The sequence below is a fragment of the Phalangium opilio genome, unplaced genomic scaffold, assembly GCF_054372755.1.
Source record: "Phalangium opilio isolate 3A_F unplaced genomic scaffold, DU_Popi_V2 ptg000013l_1, whole genome shotgun sequence".
Classification (NCBI taxonomy): domain Eukaryota; kingdom Metazoa; phylum Arthropoda; class Arachnida; order Opiliones; family Phalangiidae; genus Phalangium; species Phalangium opilio.
This window is the reverse complement of record NW_028324148.1, coordinates 13,416,471-13,433,336: the sequence shown is the minus strand read 5'-3', so window position 1 is coordinate 13,433,336 and position 16,866 is coordinate 13,416,471. Positions and strand designations below refer to the sequence as shown.

The 16,866-nt window shown below is 37.4% G+C and overlaps 1 protein-coding gene across 5 annotated transcripts; it reads right to left on the bottom strand.

The window, feature by feature from the left end:
- Positions 1-359: 359 nt before the first annotated feature.
- LOC149709311 (uncharacterized) lies at positions 360-4,631 on the bottom strand. Of its 5 annotated transcripts, none has more exons than XR_016381338.1 (4): positions 4,485-4,631; positions 2,299-3,713; positions 1,203-2,236; positions 360-961 (listed from the first exon to the last, which is right to left on the bottom strand). XR_016381338.1 is itself a non-coding variant. In XM_089864660.1 (2 exons), the coding sequence occupies exon 2, from the start codon at positions 949-951 to the stop codon at positions 451-453; it is 501 nt and encodes a 166-aa protein (XP_089720786.1). In that variant the 5' UTR covers positions 952-961; positions 1,203-1,353; the 3' UTR covers positions 360-450. The 5 variants fall into 5 exon arrangements, 1 of the variants encoding a protein (XP_089720786.1); XR_016381339.1 differs by having other exon boundaries at positions 1,203-2,133; positions 2,398-3,713; XR_016381340.1 differs by having other exon boundaries at positions 1,203-2,133; positions 2,990-3,713.
- Positions 4,632-16,866: the final 12,235 nt, after the last annotated feature.

Sequence of the window (16,866 nt, the reverse complement as noted above, 5' to 3'; positions counted from 1 at the left end):
ATTTTTTTCTACGTTTATGAATTGGGGTTCCCAAATTAACTAAACAGTTATTGAAATTAATGCAGTTAAATTCGCCACAAACAAAAATATAGCCTTTACGGATGTTCAGTGTCTAAAAACGGAAAGAAAAGCAGCCAACAATTAGTCCAAAAAATACTGGGGAAACGTGTCTTGCAGCATTGCACCTTCAAAATGGTGTCAGGTTTCGCCGCTGAAAATTTAGCCACCGCAGTACCGGCGGCGTTACCCCAATATAGTCCAGGACTTTGGTGAAGGAGGAGGTAAGCTAAGATAAATATTATTGCCTTTCCATACATGTACGTTCTTCGTGTGTTGGTAGAAGACTTTAATCACAATGATAAAGGTTTAAGAAAGCGAATTTTATTTGCAAATTTTAACCACTGTTACATTGGGCTTAGGTATTTCATTCTTTAATGAAATTGGAACCCATTATTTGTTAATTTCGTGACGGGCCAATTTTCCGTCTTTGTCGGTGTCAATTTTGGAAACCTCAAGCCTCATTTTTCCATGATCTTCTTTGGAAATATTGCGACGTTCGAATCCCCAATCTTGCACTTCGGAAAACTCCAAAACTCCGTTCTTATTTTTGTCGAAGTTTTCAAAAATATCGTCTAAATGCTTCTCGGTGTTAATTTTCACCTGCTCGGCATGTGCGGCCCGAGTGGCGTCCGAAACTTCAGCGACCGGTTCAACGTCTCGTCGTCTACGCAAGCAACTGCAAGAGCCTGTTCGACAACCTCCGTCGCAGTTGCATCCAAATACATTACACGAGCCATAACCGCAGTAAGGAGTTGGGTCGGTACAATCGTTGCATTTCATTGGATATGCGAAGCCAATGGCGGGGCAACCTGCGTGACAGCAATCGCTTTCCACAAAATCTTGCTTCAACATGAAGACCAAGAACGCCAGCAAGAAGAAATACTTGGACATTTTTAAAAAGCTGGAAACCAATTAAACAATTATACGCATGGAAAAATTTAACATCGTGATTTCGAATATGTTTCAAAAACACCCTTCATTCTACAAGTTGCTGAACATGGATTTAGTGTTAAGTTTTTAATACTTTAGAAAACGCGAAAACCATATGTCTATAATCCACGGATGTGCCTTGTTAAACCAAATTTGAAGAAGGTATAATGGCATCTTACGGTACTTTATAGAAAGTAAGTAGTTCTACTTACATATGGAGACGGTGTTAAGCTACTAGTTGAAATGCTTATAATCTGTTTTCCTAAAAACACTGGCTTATATACGAAATTTCAGATACTCTAAAATTTTCTCAGATTAGTGTCAAGTGCCTTTGAACAGATTACACCTAAAATTGGTGTGCAAGAGTAAATGCTTCACTATTTTCAACCCGTGATATTTTTAAAGGCGTTGACTCGTGAACAGTTAGAGTGATGAAATCGATTAAAACCCGTCTTTCGTCACAATATTTGAAACTATAGAATTTTTCTTAGAATCATATGATACGTTTGAAAAGTATAATGTATTGTATTATGAACCGTTGACAATGTTTGTGGTTCGTTGAAGCAAGTATGCATATATAAACTCTTACCATCGTTTAAAAGTGTGTTTCAGATTCATTAACCTAAATAGCAGCATTTTGATGATTTATTAATTATTCGTTAGTTTCATCTCGAGAAAAATGTTAGTTTTTATTGATATAAATTTTGGAAATTTCCAGAATTTTTTGCATCATTGTTTTTCTTGAACGATAACTTGATTGAATGCAAACTCCCGATTTTTGGATAATGACAATAAGTTGTTATATACATCATCAAATATTTGAAAATGGTTCTCTAAATGCTTCTCGGTGGTACGCCTAATTTATGTTTGCCAATCTTGCGCTGCCCTTGTGGCGTTTGAAACTTCAGCGAATGTTACAACGTCTTATACGTATGCAATTCTTAGAACCAGATTTCAATGGAACAGCATTCTTCGACAACCACCGTTGCAATTGCATCCAAACCTATTTCGCGAGTCGACGAATCTCCAGCTTTGAAATCCTATAGACCGGTTTTATGGTTTTGATATGTATAACGATTTCAACACCGCAGCACTAACGAAATTTCAAATGAAAGCGCAACTTTGAAAGGTTCAAACCCAAAACTGCAAATAATATAGCGGAGATAATTTAGTGAAATATTTTCTTAGATTTTTCTATTGTAGTCGTAATGTAGGATCAGACATTCTGTGTAAAAACAACTTTTATCTGAAAAGTTTATAAATGTCAATGTCCATTCGTGTTATTGACAAATGTCGTTAAAAAGTCACCGTTAATAAGAGAAGGATGGCACTTGACAAATAATGGTAGCTCTCTTAGATAAGACTTCTCACTGAATTTAATGTATTTGTTTAATGGCTTTCACCAACCTCAGATTGCCTTCCATTCTCTGATTGGCTAAGGAGCTGTCATTGTTGTGCCGTTTAATCTCGTGAGGGTGGGGAGAGAATCAAACAATAGTTTAGGATGTAATCTGAATTCTTTAAATGAAATTTGCTGAAGTTAGTGCCGTTAAGCGAAATCAAGCTATTCACATTGTAGCGGGCAACGACAGGGGACTATTTTTCGTGTGAGTTGGTTTTAGGCTATGTAGTTGAACGAATTTTCAGTGTTTTTTTTAGGTTGGTCGCACTCACGTTACAGTCCTCTACCCATATCGCTCCCTTCTATTATTATGAAGTGGTTTGTGATAACTCAAAATGGTTTTGAAAGAGTTGAAACAAAACAAGATGATAATACGTCTAGGCCTTTGTGTAGGAATATGATATGTTAATCTGATATTGCGCTGTTCAAGCGCACTTGGCGACACGAGGATATTATAATTAAATCATTTTGAAAGCAATTGCGACTATCAAGTTACTCATAAAACAGGATAAACATTAAATTTGAATGAATTTAGATTAATTTAACCTTATACTAAAGTTAATTACTATTTATGTGATAGTTTACGAAATATCTTACCTACTAAATATTGAAAATCGTGAAATTAGAAGTTCATCGCGTAAAATTTCCCCACAATGAAAGGTAGATTCAAGATTAGTACATGTGTGATCATTCTTTATTTCAATTTTATTTGAACATTGGTAGGAATATTAGTTACATTACGTTGAAGTATTCCGTGGTTTTAATGGTTATCAGATTCGATCCCACGTTATTTGTCAATTTCACCTCGAGACAATTTCCCGTCTTTATTGGTGTCAATTTGGTGAAATTCACGCTTCGTTTTATCATCGCCTTTGGTAGTGTTGTGGCGTTTGAATGCAAAATCGTGGACTTCCGAAAGATCCAAAAAGCCGTCCTGGTTTTTGTCGTGGCTTTCAAAAATCTCGTCTAATTTCTTCACGCTCTCAACTTTTACTTTCTCGGCTAGCGTGGCCCGAATGGCGTCCGAAATTTCAGGGACCGGTTCAGCCTCTCGTCGTCTACGTCCGCAACTGCAAGAGCCTTGTCGACAACCTCCGTCGCAATTGCATCCAAATACATTGCATGGGCCATAACCGCAGTATGGAGTTGGGGGGGTACAATCGCTGCATTTCATGGTCGCACCCCAAAATGCAACACTGCCACAAGATGCGTGACAGCAATCGCTCTCCACAAAGTCTTGCTTCAACAGGAAGATCAGAAACGCCAGAAAGAGGAAATGCTTCGACATTTTTGAACAACTTCACATAAACTTAGCAATTATCTATGGAATAAATTGGCATAGTTAGTCCTAAGATATTTCAAAAGACTGCACCGCCCTTGTAGTGTTTGCTTCTCTCTTGGATTTAATGGTAAGATGTATAATCTAGTCTTTTTTCTAAGAAGGGATTCCACACTAAGGCTTTGGCTTATTTAGTCTTTTTACAATGTATAGAGTGTTGGTGGCTACCCGACAGTGCCGTATACTAACTATTACCAGAAGGGGATAATAGAAGAAGGATGCCACTCTGTATCCTCTCCATACTTAATTTATGTAACGTCATTCTTCCCAGGCTCACCCTTTTTGTTTGCATTCCCGCTCATCAAACTTCAGATGGGCATCGCACCCTAAGGTGAATTCTATAACTGTTTGGTACTAAATTCCCATTAATCAACCCACAAACCTCGTCTTGGGGTGGGACAAAATCCACAAGCGCGTCTTGCCTAATAGTTTAACGCAAATAGACTAATGATGAGGGAACTATTTATCGCGTATGTGATTCGGTTTAGTAACCTTGCTCCATTGGGAAGAATGACGTTACACTTACCCCGCTTTGTGGTACACTTCTCTCGAAGAGAAGTATTATATACTTCTGCTATTACCATTAACCTCGACAAGTTTTGATGGGAAGGAGAGACCTGGGTAACTAACTCCTTTAGCATAGAGATTATCTTAGCTCAACAAGTATATGGGCAAACATAAAGCGTTTAGTTCAAAATTAGAGGAAGGTACCAACTAATAATCCAGGGTAGTATAAAGAAACAATTTACTTACGTATGTAAATGATGTTAAGTTTCCAGTCTTAATGCCAATAATCTTTCTTTCACGGGCTTTTATACAAAATTTCGGCTAATCTAAAATCTTTTCAGGCTTTCCCAAGTGTTTTATTTATGCTTAAAAATGACCTATGATAGCATTGCAATAGTTTAAAACACGGTGATACGGGAACGGTTTGATAAAACAACAGACTCTTTTCTGAGGTCGAGGGGGTTAAATACAGGCTGGTGTTTAACCTCCTCGTTTAAATTTTAAAACGGAACATACGATACATGGAAAACAAAGACGATATAGATATGGCGGGGGGTTCCCATTCAACCGAATCTCAATGGCCAGAATCGCATTCGACAGAAAATGCTTGGCTAGAATTTCAAAATCTAGCCCAATGGCTATATTCCTGATGGACCGAAATCCCAATCGTCCGAATATGCCCTAAAAATTACATCAATATAACTTGAAACACGATAGCCGTCAGCGATTCGGTGGTGTAGTTTTTTAATATTAAAATTAAATGTTTCGTGATACTAATTAAAACGCTCACTTTCATTCCTTTCAAGGCAAGAGATATTTAGAATTAATAAACAAATTGTGCTTAAAATGAAGTATAATCTTAATGGTAGTTCCATTAAGTTTTAAATTAAAATTTTAATATTTTGGTTTCGGGTAGGTTCGGTTCGGTTAGGTTAGGTTATTTTCCTATTAATTAGCTACCACCTTTTCCAAAACATTCTCCTACTAGTTAGCTACCACCTTTTCCAAAATATTCTCCTAATAGTTAGCTGCCACCTTTTCCAAAACAATGGTTCCAATAATTCGTTGCCACCTTTTACAAAACAATGGTTCCAATAATTCGTTGCCACCTTTTACAAAACAATGGTTCCAATAATTCGTTGCCACCTTTTACAAAACAATGGTTCCAATAATTCGTTGCCACCTTTTCCAAAATATTCTCCTATTAATTAGTTGCCACCTTTTCCAAAATATTCTGCTATTAATTAGCTGCCACCTTTTCCAAAATATTCTGCTATTAATTAGCTGCCACCTTTTCCAAAATATTCTCCTATTAATTAGCTGCCACCTTTTCCAAAATATTCTCCTATTAATTAGCTGCCACCTTTTCCAAAATATTCTCTTATTAATTAGCTGCCACCTTTTCCAAAATATTTTCCTACTAATTAGCTGCCACCTTTTCCAAAATATTCTCCTAATAGTTAGCTGCCACCTTTTCCAAAATATTACCCTATTAATTAGCTGCCACCTTTTCCAAAATATTACCCTATTAATTAGCTGCCACCTTTTCCAAAATATTCTCCTTAGTGGTCGGCATTTGGATAGGAAAATATCTGTTTGTTTTATCTTTATCCATAATTTGAAATTATCCACGGGAAGTCTATGATTAATGTAATGTAATCACGAATAATAATCTGATTATTATCCATGGATAACTGATTAACCAAAATTCTGTGGATTATCTTGTCCAAACGCCGACCACTAAGTCTCCTAACAGTTAGCTGCCACCTTTTCCAAAACATTCTCCTACTAACTAGCTACCACCTTTTCCAAAATATTCTCCTAATAGTTAGCTGCCACCTTTTCCAAAATATTCTCCTAATAGTTAGCTGCCACCTTTTCCAAAATATTCTCCTAATAGTTAGCTGCCACCTTTTCCAAAACAATGGTTCCAATAATTCGTTGCAACCTTTTCCAAAATATTCTCCTATTAATTAGTTGCCACCTTTTCCAAAATATTCTGCTATTAATTAGCTGCCACCTTTTCCAAAATATTCTCCTACTAATTAGCTGCCACCTTTTCCAAAATATTCTCCTAATAGTTAGCTGCCACCTTTTCCAAAATATTCTCCTATTAATTAGCTGATAACGTGATAAATATGACTTATAATAATAAAAATGTACAATTCCCTTTAAAAAGTAAATTTTCGGGGATCTGAAAGTATTTGGTTCTTCTAAACTAAAATAGGTGCTTAATATTTTACAGAATGTTCGCGTATGGTGCTCAATTTCTTTGACCATTATTTTATTATAAGTCAAAGAAATTGTTTGCTTGCAAAGATGCAATCTTTGCGCTCCAGGGAATTAAATTCATTTTAGTTCCATCGGGTGTATATGCGCATGCATACTTGTCCCAATGGATCGAATCCGAAACCCGGAGAAGTGCGGGTTTTCGCTCCAATGGGACTGTCCCATTGGACCGAATCCGTCAAAAGTGCGGGTTTTTCGGTTGATTGGGACTGGTTTCGGCCGAATGCGATTCGGTCCAATGGGGCAGAGCCGATATGGCTTCTGACTAAAAGATTTTTGTGGACTGGTAACTTTTGAAGCTGATCTAACTTCAAGCCTATCAATATTCCGTTTTAAAGCTATATCAAGCAAAAGATACCGGCCCCCTTTTGAAATAGGTCTACAAAAACCGTTTTTGCCAGTGAAAAAGTAGTTCTGAAACAACAGTGTTTCCCATGGATGATATGATATTATCAGGGATAGATTTAATTTTAGAAGTAGGAATGGAGAACGGTTAGTATTTAGTTCAGTCCGACTCATAGCCCAGTATAGAGTCCCTTCCTCCAACACGTAATGAAAAGTTAAAACTATCTTATTGGCTCACTTAAACTACGTTTTGTTGACGTTGCTGACGGGGACGGCCATAAGTAAGTAATTCTTTTTTACCTCTGTCGCTATGACCCGCTTCTTCTTTCATACCGCCGTCCCGTGGAAGGGGGTACGGGACTTTGACGCGCGCCCAGATTATTCTGTTCTCCATTACTACTTCTAAAATTAAATCTATCCCTGCTAACATTAAAAACTATATACCAGGTAGTACACTGTCAAGAAGCGATAGAAAGATTCATATTTTCGCACTACTCCAGTGACGTCAATAGACCCTTAAAGAAAATCGTTGAAATTTCCCAACCGTCTTTTGAGGATTGACAGAGAATTCTGGGTAATCAGTATATAAATCTGATTGGTTTAGACGGCTATGGGCCGATTTTGCGCAGTAGTGGCAAGGAAGTGTACTTTAAAAATTTAATGGTGGAACTTGGGAACTGAAGTTTCAGGTGAAAGTGATTTAGGAACTGTTTTAGAGCAGATTTCGCTTTACCACAAGATCACAACGTAATTACCTTGTTGTTTTTCGCAATGGAGTCTCAAATCGTAGAAAGCTAAGGAGATTTCCAAAGCTTGTCATTGAAATTACACAGTTTTAGATTTTGGCAAAGGCTTAGTAAAGTTTTTATAATTTATTCAACGAAACCTTTAGCCACTAGATGGCGTTGGTACTCTATTCGAAAAAATCCCGATTCGGCGATATTTGGTAACCAGCTTGTTTATTTTCTTTAAAGGGAGGGTGAAGTGGAAAATCAAGTGATTTTTTATCGATTCTTCTTCTAATTATAAGACCAGTCTGCACAGTGAAACATTCAGGAAATACCTCCGAATGATTTTAAAATTCAAATTAGGTTCCGATTTTAAGAATAATTTGAAGTATCCCCCTCCGACCAATCGCGTAACGTCCTGCCTTTTTATTAATAAAATTCTCGTGGCACGCTCCATGTCGAATGAAGTTTATCGCGAGATTTGATAAAATTTGTGTGTGACAATCGTGGCGCGAGACATGGAGCGTGCCACGAGAATTTTGTTAACAAAAAGGCAGGGCGTTACGCGATTGGTCGGAGGGGGATACTTCAAATTATTCTTAAAATCGGAACCTAATTTGAATTTTAAAATCATTCGGAAGTATTTCCTGAATGTTTCACTATGCAGACTGGTCTTATAATTAGAGGAAGAATCGATAAAAAATCACTTGATTTTCCACTTCACCCTCCCTTTAAGGGTCTATTATATAGCCAGTGAGAAGCAAACCTTGGTATATGGACATGCCTTTCAGTTTCTCGTATCAGACGGGCATAGCTCACTCCAATTTTGCGCTCATGTATGCAAGCTGTTCAAGCTATATGTTACCCGAGCAGCTAGTGTCTGTGAGAACAGTATTCGAGTGGGCTATGCTACCACTAAACAGGCTCTTCCTATCGCTGAGTAGTCTGGGAAATAAACATATTTTTTATACTAGTCCTTGGGACCAGTGACCCCCCTCCTAGCGTCCAGAATATTAAAGTGGTATCCGCCATTGTTCTCCTATAGATTTGCAATAATGAACTGGTTCCGAGGACCAGTAACCCCCGCTTCTTGAAATTAAAAACTAGTCCAAGCAATAAATAAACTGGTTTTGGACCAGAGGAAGTGTGCTATTTCGCAGACTGTCGCCCAGTAAGAGACGGCCTAATGTAAGCCTGTTAGTTATCCATGTTAGTGAATAAATACACAATAAAACGATAAGATAAATTAAGGTTGCTTTGATTTTCGTATCATTTCTCCACAATGAAAGGTAGATTCACGATTAGTATATGTATAATCATTCTTTATTTCAATTTTATTTGAACATTGGTAGGAATATTAGTTACATTACGTTGAAGTATTCCGTGGTTTTAATGGTTATCAGATTCGATACCACGTTATTTGTCAATTTCAACTCGAGACAATTTCCCGTCTTTATTGGTGTCAATTTGGTGAAATTCACGCTTCGTTTTTTCATCGCCTTTGGTAGTGTTGTGGTGTTTGAATGCGAAATCGTGGACTTCCGAAAGATCCAAAAACCCATCCTGGTTTTTGTCGTGGCTTTCAAAAATCTCATCTAATTTTTTCACGCTCTCAACTTTTGCTTTATCGGCTAGCGTGGCTCGAATGGCGTCCGAAATTTCAGGGACCGTTTCAGCCCCTCGTCGTCTACGATCGCATTTGCAAGAGCCGGCTCGACAACCTCCGTCGCAATTGCATCCCAATACATTGCATGGGCCGTAACCGCAGTATGGAGTAATGTCGGTACAATCGTTGCATTTCAGGCTCACATGGAGAAGTGAAACACCACATTTTGGGTGACAGCAAACGCTCTCCACAAAGTCTTGCTTCAACAGGAAGATCAGAAACGCCAGAAAGAGGAAATGCTTCGACATTTTTGAACAACTTCACAAAAACTTGGCAATTATCTATGGAATAAATTGGCATAGTGATTTCAAAAGACATAAATCATCCCATAGAAATAAAACAAAGCATAAAATTTTAAATATTTTTAGAAAACTAGCAAACCCAACTGAGTGGATCAAAGAAATGCTTAAAACCAGGAATACATAAGCAAATATAAATCATCGTGCCCCATATCTTCTATCTTAATTTCTACGCGGGTTTTGTGGGCGGGTCTTGAGTTCTCTTCGGCAAGCGTCCCATTTATGACGTCTTTTTAACTGTTATCAGAAGTGAGATGAGACCAGAAGTACTGAGCTAACCAAATTCTTCACTCGGCGAAAGTGAATATTCTTGATAACACACCAACGGTTGGGCCCTCTGGTAGCGGTTTCTGAATTTCCCCTCCAAAACGTGAGACGCTCGCGGCGGTAGACGGCCGAACTAGATTTCAGCACCCGCGTCCGTGATCCGCGGCTTTAGGTTGAGGGGAAGGGGGTAGGAAATGTTTTTGGAACTCGACCAATTTTTTTCTCTCTAGTTTTAGCGCGTGGGAAGCGACATAAAATCCTCAAATTTGTTCACTAGTGCCATGATCTACTATCAATGCTAGAGCCCTTCACTTCTAGTCTCATCTCACTTCTGCTGTTATTTATCAGGTAGCTGTTCCAAAAATGTTTTGTTAACTCAGTACTCAAAATTGGTGAAACATTTATGCCATTTACTCTAATACTTTTACTACTAAAGTATTTCATTATTCTTTCCCAATTAAAGAAAAATAGTAAGCAGCGGGTGGATAAATATTGTTTGAACGACGTTGGAGGCACAAGACCACGTTCAAATTTCTAAAGCTAAAGTACTTCTGTTCGCAAAATCCCGAACAACATTGTAACCACGCTTGCGATATTTATAAACTCGCCCCACGTGGCCATAAAAGCTTTGGCTACTACTAAGAATAACTACACTGTTCCTTAGGTTCAATCATACTTTATTAACTAACTAATTAAACAATAAATAATGCCGACTTGCATTAATACAATTAAAGAAATAATAATAATAATTACTAATTAATGATGAAGTCCATTACCAGGGCAAGACGCCCTATGCTCGAGCATACTACTACATTCTAGTAGTGGAGAATGACTGACTTAATAGGATAAGCAGTCGATGCTTATATAGTACGGGGAAAGGTCAGAGGTAACACTGTGTGTTAATCCTCTATGTAACCGTACACCCCTGGAGTGGAAACCCAGGAGGTCCCTTGATTATTACGGGAGGTTACATCCCCCCAGACGACAAAGATTGGACTTCATCGGCAGAAAACTTAATTACATAAATTTTCTAATTTTAACAAAACAAAATAATAGTAATTAACTTTAAACAATGTAACAGATAGTTAAAAGATTCCAGTTAACTAGCATACTAGGTTAATCATTTAAAGTTATAAGGAGTTTTGATGAAAGCAGGAACTGTAGCATCGGATGGCTCGTCCTGGCTTTCTTCCTCCCATGTTAGAATACGTCCAGTCAGATCTGGAGCAGCCGTATCAGACGATGTAGTTGAGGAAGTCTTCGCAGATTGGTGGTGTGCACTCCCACCTTCCGTTGAAGAGCTTGACTCAGCATCGTCCTCTGTAGGCGTTGACTGCTGACTGTAGATTCCTCTCCGTAGGGAATGTCCCATGGAAATAAGCCAAGTAATAACTTGCTTCTGAAGAAGTTGAGTATGAGTTGAACTTTGTGATCGCAGTGAATTGTTGTAAAGGAAGGTTTTGAGCGACCCTCAGACTCAATAGTGCATGTCACGGCTAGTCCAATCCGCAGTGCGGAACCGCAACGTCACTACCCTAACTTTACTCTAACAACTAATTACTACAAACTCCGATCACTCTAAGGCTTAGCATAGCCAAAGCAAGTTACAATAAACTAGGACCCGTCGATCGGTCCTGGCAAGCTCGCCATTTATGTAACCACGCTTGCGATATTTATAAACTCGCCCCACGTGGCCATAAAAGCTTTGGCTACTACTAAGAATAACTACACTGTTCCTTAGGTTCAATCATACTTTATTAACTAACTAATTAAACAATAAATAATGCCGACTTGCATTAATACAATTAAAGAAATAATAATAATAATTACTAATTAATGATGAAGTCCATTACCAGGGCAAGACGCCCTATGCTCGAGCATACTACTACATTCTAGTAGTGGAGAATGACTGACTTAATAGGATAAGCAGTCGATGCTTATATAGTACGGGGAAAGGTCAGAGGTAACACTGTGTGTTAATCCTCTATGTAACCGTACACCCCTGGAGTGGAAACCCAGGAGGTCCCTTGATTATTACGGGAGGTTACATCATGACTAGATCTACAGTCCGACATATTATTCTTGGGAATCCCTTTAAATCTTCATTTTCTAAGAATATATTTGACCTTTCATAAGTTGGACAATAATAATAATAATAATAATATTAATAATAATGATATTAATAATAATAATATTAATAATTATAATATTACTAATAATAATATTAATAATAATAATAGACAGTTCAATTAATTACGTACTGAGAAACCAACAAACAGAGAGGATGCCAAACTTTTAGGTTAACAACACTTGGGAGGGTAGATGACTTGGTCCTTAACGCGAGGGAAATAACTCAAGAAGGCCGCACCGCCCTTGTAGTGTTTAATTCTCTTTTGGATTTAATGGTAAGATCTATAATCTAGTCTTTTTTCTAAGAAGGGATTCCATACTAAGGCTTTGGCTTATTTAGTCTCTTTACAATGTATAGAGGGATGGTGGCTAACCAACAGTGCCGTATACTAACTATTACCATTAACCTCGACAAGTTTTGATGGGAAGGAGAGACCGGGGTAACTAACTCCTTTAGCATAGAGATTATCTTAGCTCAATAAGTATATGGGCAAACATAGAGCGTTTAGTTCAAAATTAGAGGAAGGTACCAACTAATAATTCAGGGTAGTATAAAGAAACAATTTACTTAGTATGTAAATGAAGTTAAGTCTACAGTCTAAATGCCAACAATCTTTCTTTCAAGGGCTTTTATACTAAATTTCGGCTAATCTAAAATCTTTTCAGGCTTTCCCAAGTTTCTTAAAAATGACCTATGATAGCATTGCGATAGTTTGAAACATGGTGATACTAGAAAGGGGTGATAGAAACAACAGACTCTTTTCTGAGGTCGAGGGGGTTAAATACAGGCTGGTGTTTAACCTCCTTGTTTAAATTTTAAAACGGAACATACGATACATGGAAAACAAAGACGATAGATATGGCTTCTGACTAAAAGATTTTTGTGGACTGGTAACTTTTGAAGCCTATCTAACTTCAACCCTATCAATATTCCGTTTTAAAGCTATATCAAGCAAAAGATACCGGCCCCCTTTTGAAATAGGTCTACAAAAAGGTTCACGGGTAGTTGAGCGGTTTTCAAAAGAGCGTTTTGGAATAAAGCGGTTCCCAAAACAGCGGTTTGCAAAACCGCGTACAAGCAAAACCGCGGTTGCTGTTTCCGCGTTTCTCAATACAGCGCTATTTCCCAAAACAGCGGTTGCTGTTTCCGCCCAAACTGTGATTGACAGGGAGGGAAATCTCTATTATATTAAGTATACAGGACAAAGAACAATATTATGCAAAAAGGAGTAGTGTTATATCGCAAGTAAATATAAAATATAATTTTTTGGAAAAGGCATATTATTTTGGGAAGTTAATGAAGATAAACAACAATATTTTGGAAAAGGCGTACTTTCGTACGCTCAACCCTTACAAAAATCTTCTTAAGAGTTCTAAAGGAATTTCTTTGGAACCCTACGGAGCCCTTGGGATCATTTTCCAAAGAAACTATTTCCAAAGACTTCCATGGAATTTCCTAAAGAATTCTTGAGATAAATTTCCAAAGAATGTCTTGGGATTATTTTCTAAAGAAATTCGTTAGGAATTCTAAAGATAAATTTCCTAAGAAGGTCTAGGGATTATTTTCTAAAGAAATTCTTTAGGAATTCTGGAGATAAATTTCCAAAGAATGTCTTGGGACTATTTTCTAAAGAAATTCTTTAGGAATTCTAAAGATGAATTTCCTAAGAAGGTCTAGGGACTATTTTCTAAAGAAATTCTTTAGGAATTCTAGAGATAAATTTCCTAAGAGGGTCTTGGGATTATTTTCGAAAGAAATTCTTTAGGAATTCTAGAGATAAATTTCCAAAGAATGTCTTGGGATTACTTTCTAAAGAAATTCTTTTGGAAGTCTAGAGATAAATTTCCAAAGAATTTCTTGGTATTATTTTCTAACGAAATTATTTAGGAATTCTAGGGATAAATTTCCAAAGTAGGTCTAGGGGTTGTTTTCCAAAGAAGTTCTTTAGAAATGCTTGAGATAAATTTCCAAAGAATGTCTAGGGAATATTTTCCAACGAAATTCTTTAGAATTCTTGAGATCAATTTCCAAAGAAGGTCCATGGTTTATTTCCAAAAGAAATTCGTTAGCATTATTGAGATAAATGTCCAATGAAGCTCTAGGGTTGGTTTTCCAGAGAAGATCTAGGGTTTATCTTCCAACGAAATTCGTTTGGAATTCAAGAGATTAATTTCAAAGGGCCAGATATATTGCAATTATGCTTTACATATAATTATCTCAAAATATTTTTACCCAAATTGTTTAGCTAAAGTTTTCCTAGATAGACATTAACTTGATGGTTAAAAAAATTAAAAACGTTTCACGAAGGCTTGTCCCGTAGCTAAGGCTAGGCAAGCGCTGAAATGGAATGTTACATTTACCTATTTTTACCTCTCCGAGTGACGTATGTCACGGAGAGGTTCTAATTTCGACGTGTCTGTGTGTGTGTCTGTCTGTCTGTCTGTCTGTCTGTCTGTCTGTCTGTCTGTTGTTATTGACTTACACCCCAGGGGACCGCGTTCGCAGTTTGAAAATCGGAGCAAACGTGTTCTCAATTTCCGGAAATTTCGGAAATTGTATTACACTTGCAGGCTATTACTCCATTGCCTGTCTAACACCACCAGCCTCTGGTCTTTGTCCATCCCACATGGACACCAGTCTGTACACACTGGCCTCTAATCACCACCCTCTTATGGTCTTTGTCTATCCCACATGGACACCAGTCTGTACTTACTGGCTTCTAACACCACCATCTTCTGGTCTTTGTTTTTGTCCATCCCACATGGACACCAGTCTGTACACACTGGCTTCAACTCCATCATCATCCTTAAGGTTAAGACATACGCGGCGATCGGCCAGGGTTACGAGAAACGTCCGGCCTCCCAATGGTGGGGCTTCCACCAAAGGTTCACGCAATTGCGCTGTTCTTATTGTCCATCCCACATGGACGCCAGTCTGTACACCTGGCTTCTACTCCATCATCATCCTTAATGTTAAGACATACGCGGCGATCGGCCAGGGTTACGAGAAACGTCCGGCCTCCCTAAGGTGGGGCTTCCACCAAAGGTTCACGCAATTGCGCTGTTCTTATCCATAGCTGCGATTCGAAACCCTTATATACTACCTATTTGAGTAAGGGGAAGCAACCGTCGTATGCTTCATTTCAAACGCCAATATTAGTCAAGTCTCTCAAGAATGTTTAATTGTTCTTTTTTAAAACGATGTAACGTTCAATAAGGCGAATAACTAACGAAGAAAATGTTAAATATTAATTATATTTATTTTAATATTTAAGATAATCTTGTTTATCAATTCAAAATTAATACGGAAAGAGTTAAAAAGCAGTCTATGTTTTAGTCTGTGTATGTCCGTCCGTTAGTGCATCGCGTTAGCAGTTCGCTTTGTTTTGTGGAAAGAAATCCTACAAAACCTTAAAATTTTGTTTTCTCATAATGTATAATTAATATATGGAAATATTTTTCGTAATTTCGATGCCTTTCGTGGCTTTGTAGCTATAAAGCTCTGTTTCATTTTGATATCCCAAGAATATTTTTTAATATTATTATTTGAAATCGATGTTTATATATTACGTAAGCTATACTACATCTGTTTATAGCATAATCCTTTCTAAAGTGATTTCAAGAAGAACGCCACTATATCGGTCAAATGAACTATCATTTGTCAATAGGCCTAGTGAACCAAATAGTAAACGCTTGGTTTTCGTTTCTGTAATGCAGAGACATTAACGGTTCAGAGTGAGCCGAAAGTTAATTACACTTTTAAATAATCAGGCTTAGATTTTATAATCATGGTGGAAATCTGGGCCGCGTTAAGCAGAGCTCAGCGCTGTTAGCAGTGTCCTACAGAACGGGATTTTGGTTTTGAATTTTGACGTCACGGTGCTCAGCGCTGAGCCAGCACGGTCACCAAAGACATTAGTCGGGTTGTTGGATAACGTGTCGTAAAACGCGTAGTTCACAGCTTGGCGAAAAAAAAACATGGAGGAATTAATATAAATAGCTCTTGCTGATTCTGATGGGGCTATAGCTATTCATTTGACGTGAAACCAGTTGATCACGCGAGAATTTTAAGAGATATGTTAGTTTCTATGTTTAATTATAAAAGTTGTTCTTATCTATCTCCATAAATATGTTATCATACAATTTTTGTTAAGCCTTTATACCTTGCACGCTTTATTGCGCTAGCTTATTTTTAAAACACCGATGACCGGAGAAAAGCTATGACGACAGATCTCACCGGTAAACGTTTTCCAAAATCCGCTGTCTTTATTGGTGAGCTCTGCTGAACGCAGCCCAGATCAGTGAAGGTCTGATCGTTATCGGATTATAGCTTCGTGTTATCATGATTTTATGGTGCACGTTTACTTTCAGTGTGTGTAGCCACAAATAAGCTTTGGTGTTATGTAACGTTAATCGTCATGTTGACAAACTAAGAAAATTGTTGAGGTGAAACGAGAGGATAGTGTTTACATGGCAACCCTGTTGTGAATATGGCTTTGAACATAGAGGATATACAGTTGAGGAGTAGCAAATTGGGCCTTTACAAACAGATAAAGGTAATATCCCTCCAAAGTTTTATCTCTTTATTTCCCGTTTTTCCCCCATCGGATGATTTTAATGTGTACAAGTATATCCTTATTGGATGTAAAATGTCGTCTGATTTACAGTATATTTGCTATGCTTTGTATACTGCTTTAATATTTCATAAATTATAACTTCAGTATTTGTTCATAAAAAAAGAATAAACATTTCCATATCTGGGTAAATAAGTTTGTAAGTAGTTCTTCTCTTGACTCGGAGAGGTAATATTTTGGTTTTCCCAACTTGTTTATTATATTTTTTTGCCTTCAATAATCCGTGAGGTGTTTATGTAAAGGATAAAATAGATTAAAAGTAAAATAAGA

Coding starts and splice junctions, on each gene's coding strand:
- LOC149709311 (XM_089864660.1), bottom strand. CDS start 951: ATGTCCAAGTATTTCTTCTTGCTGGCGTTCTTGGTCTTCATGTTGAAG.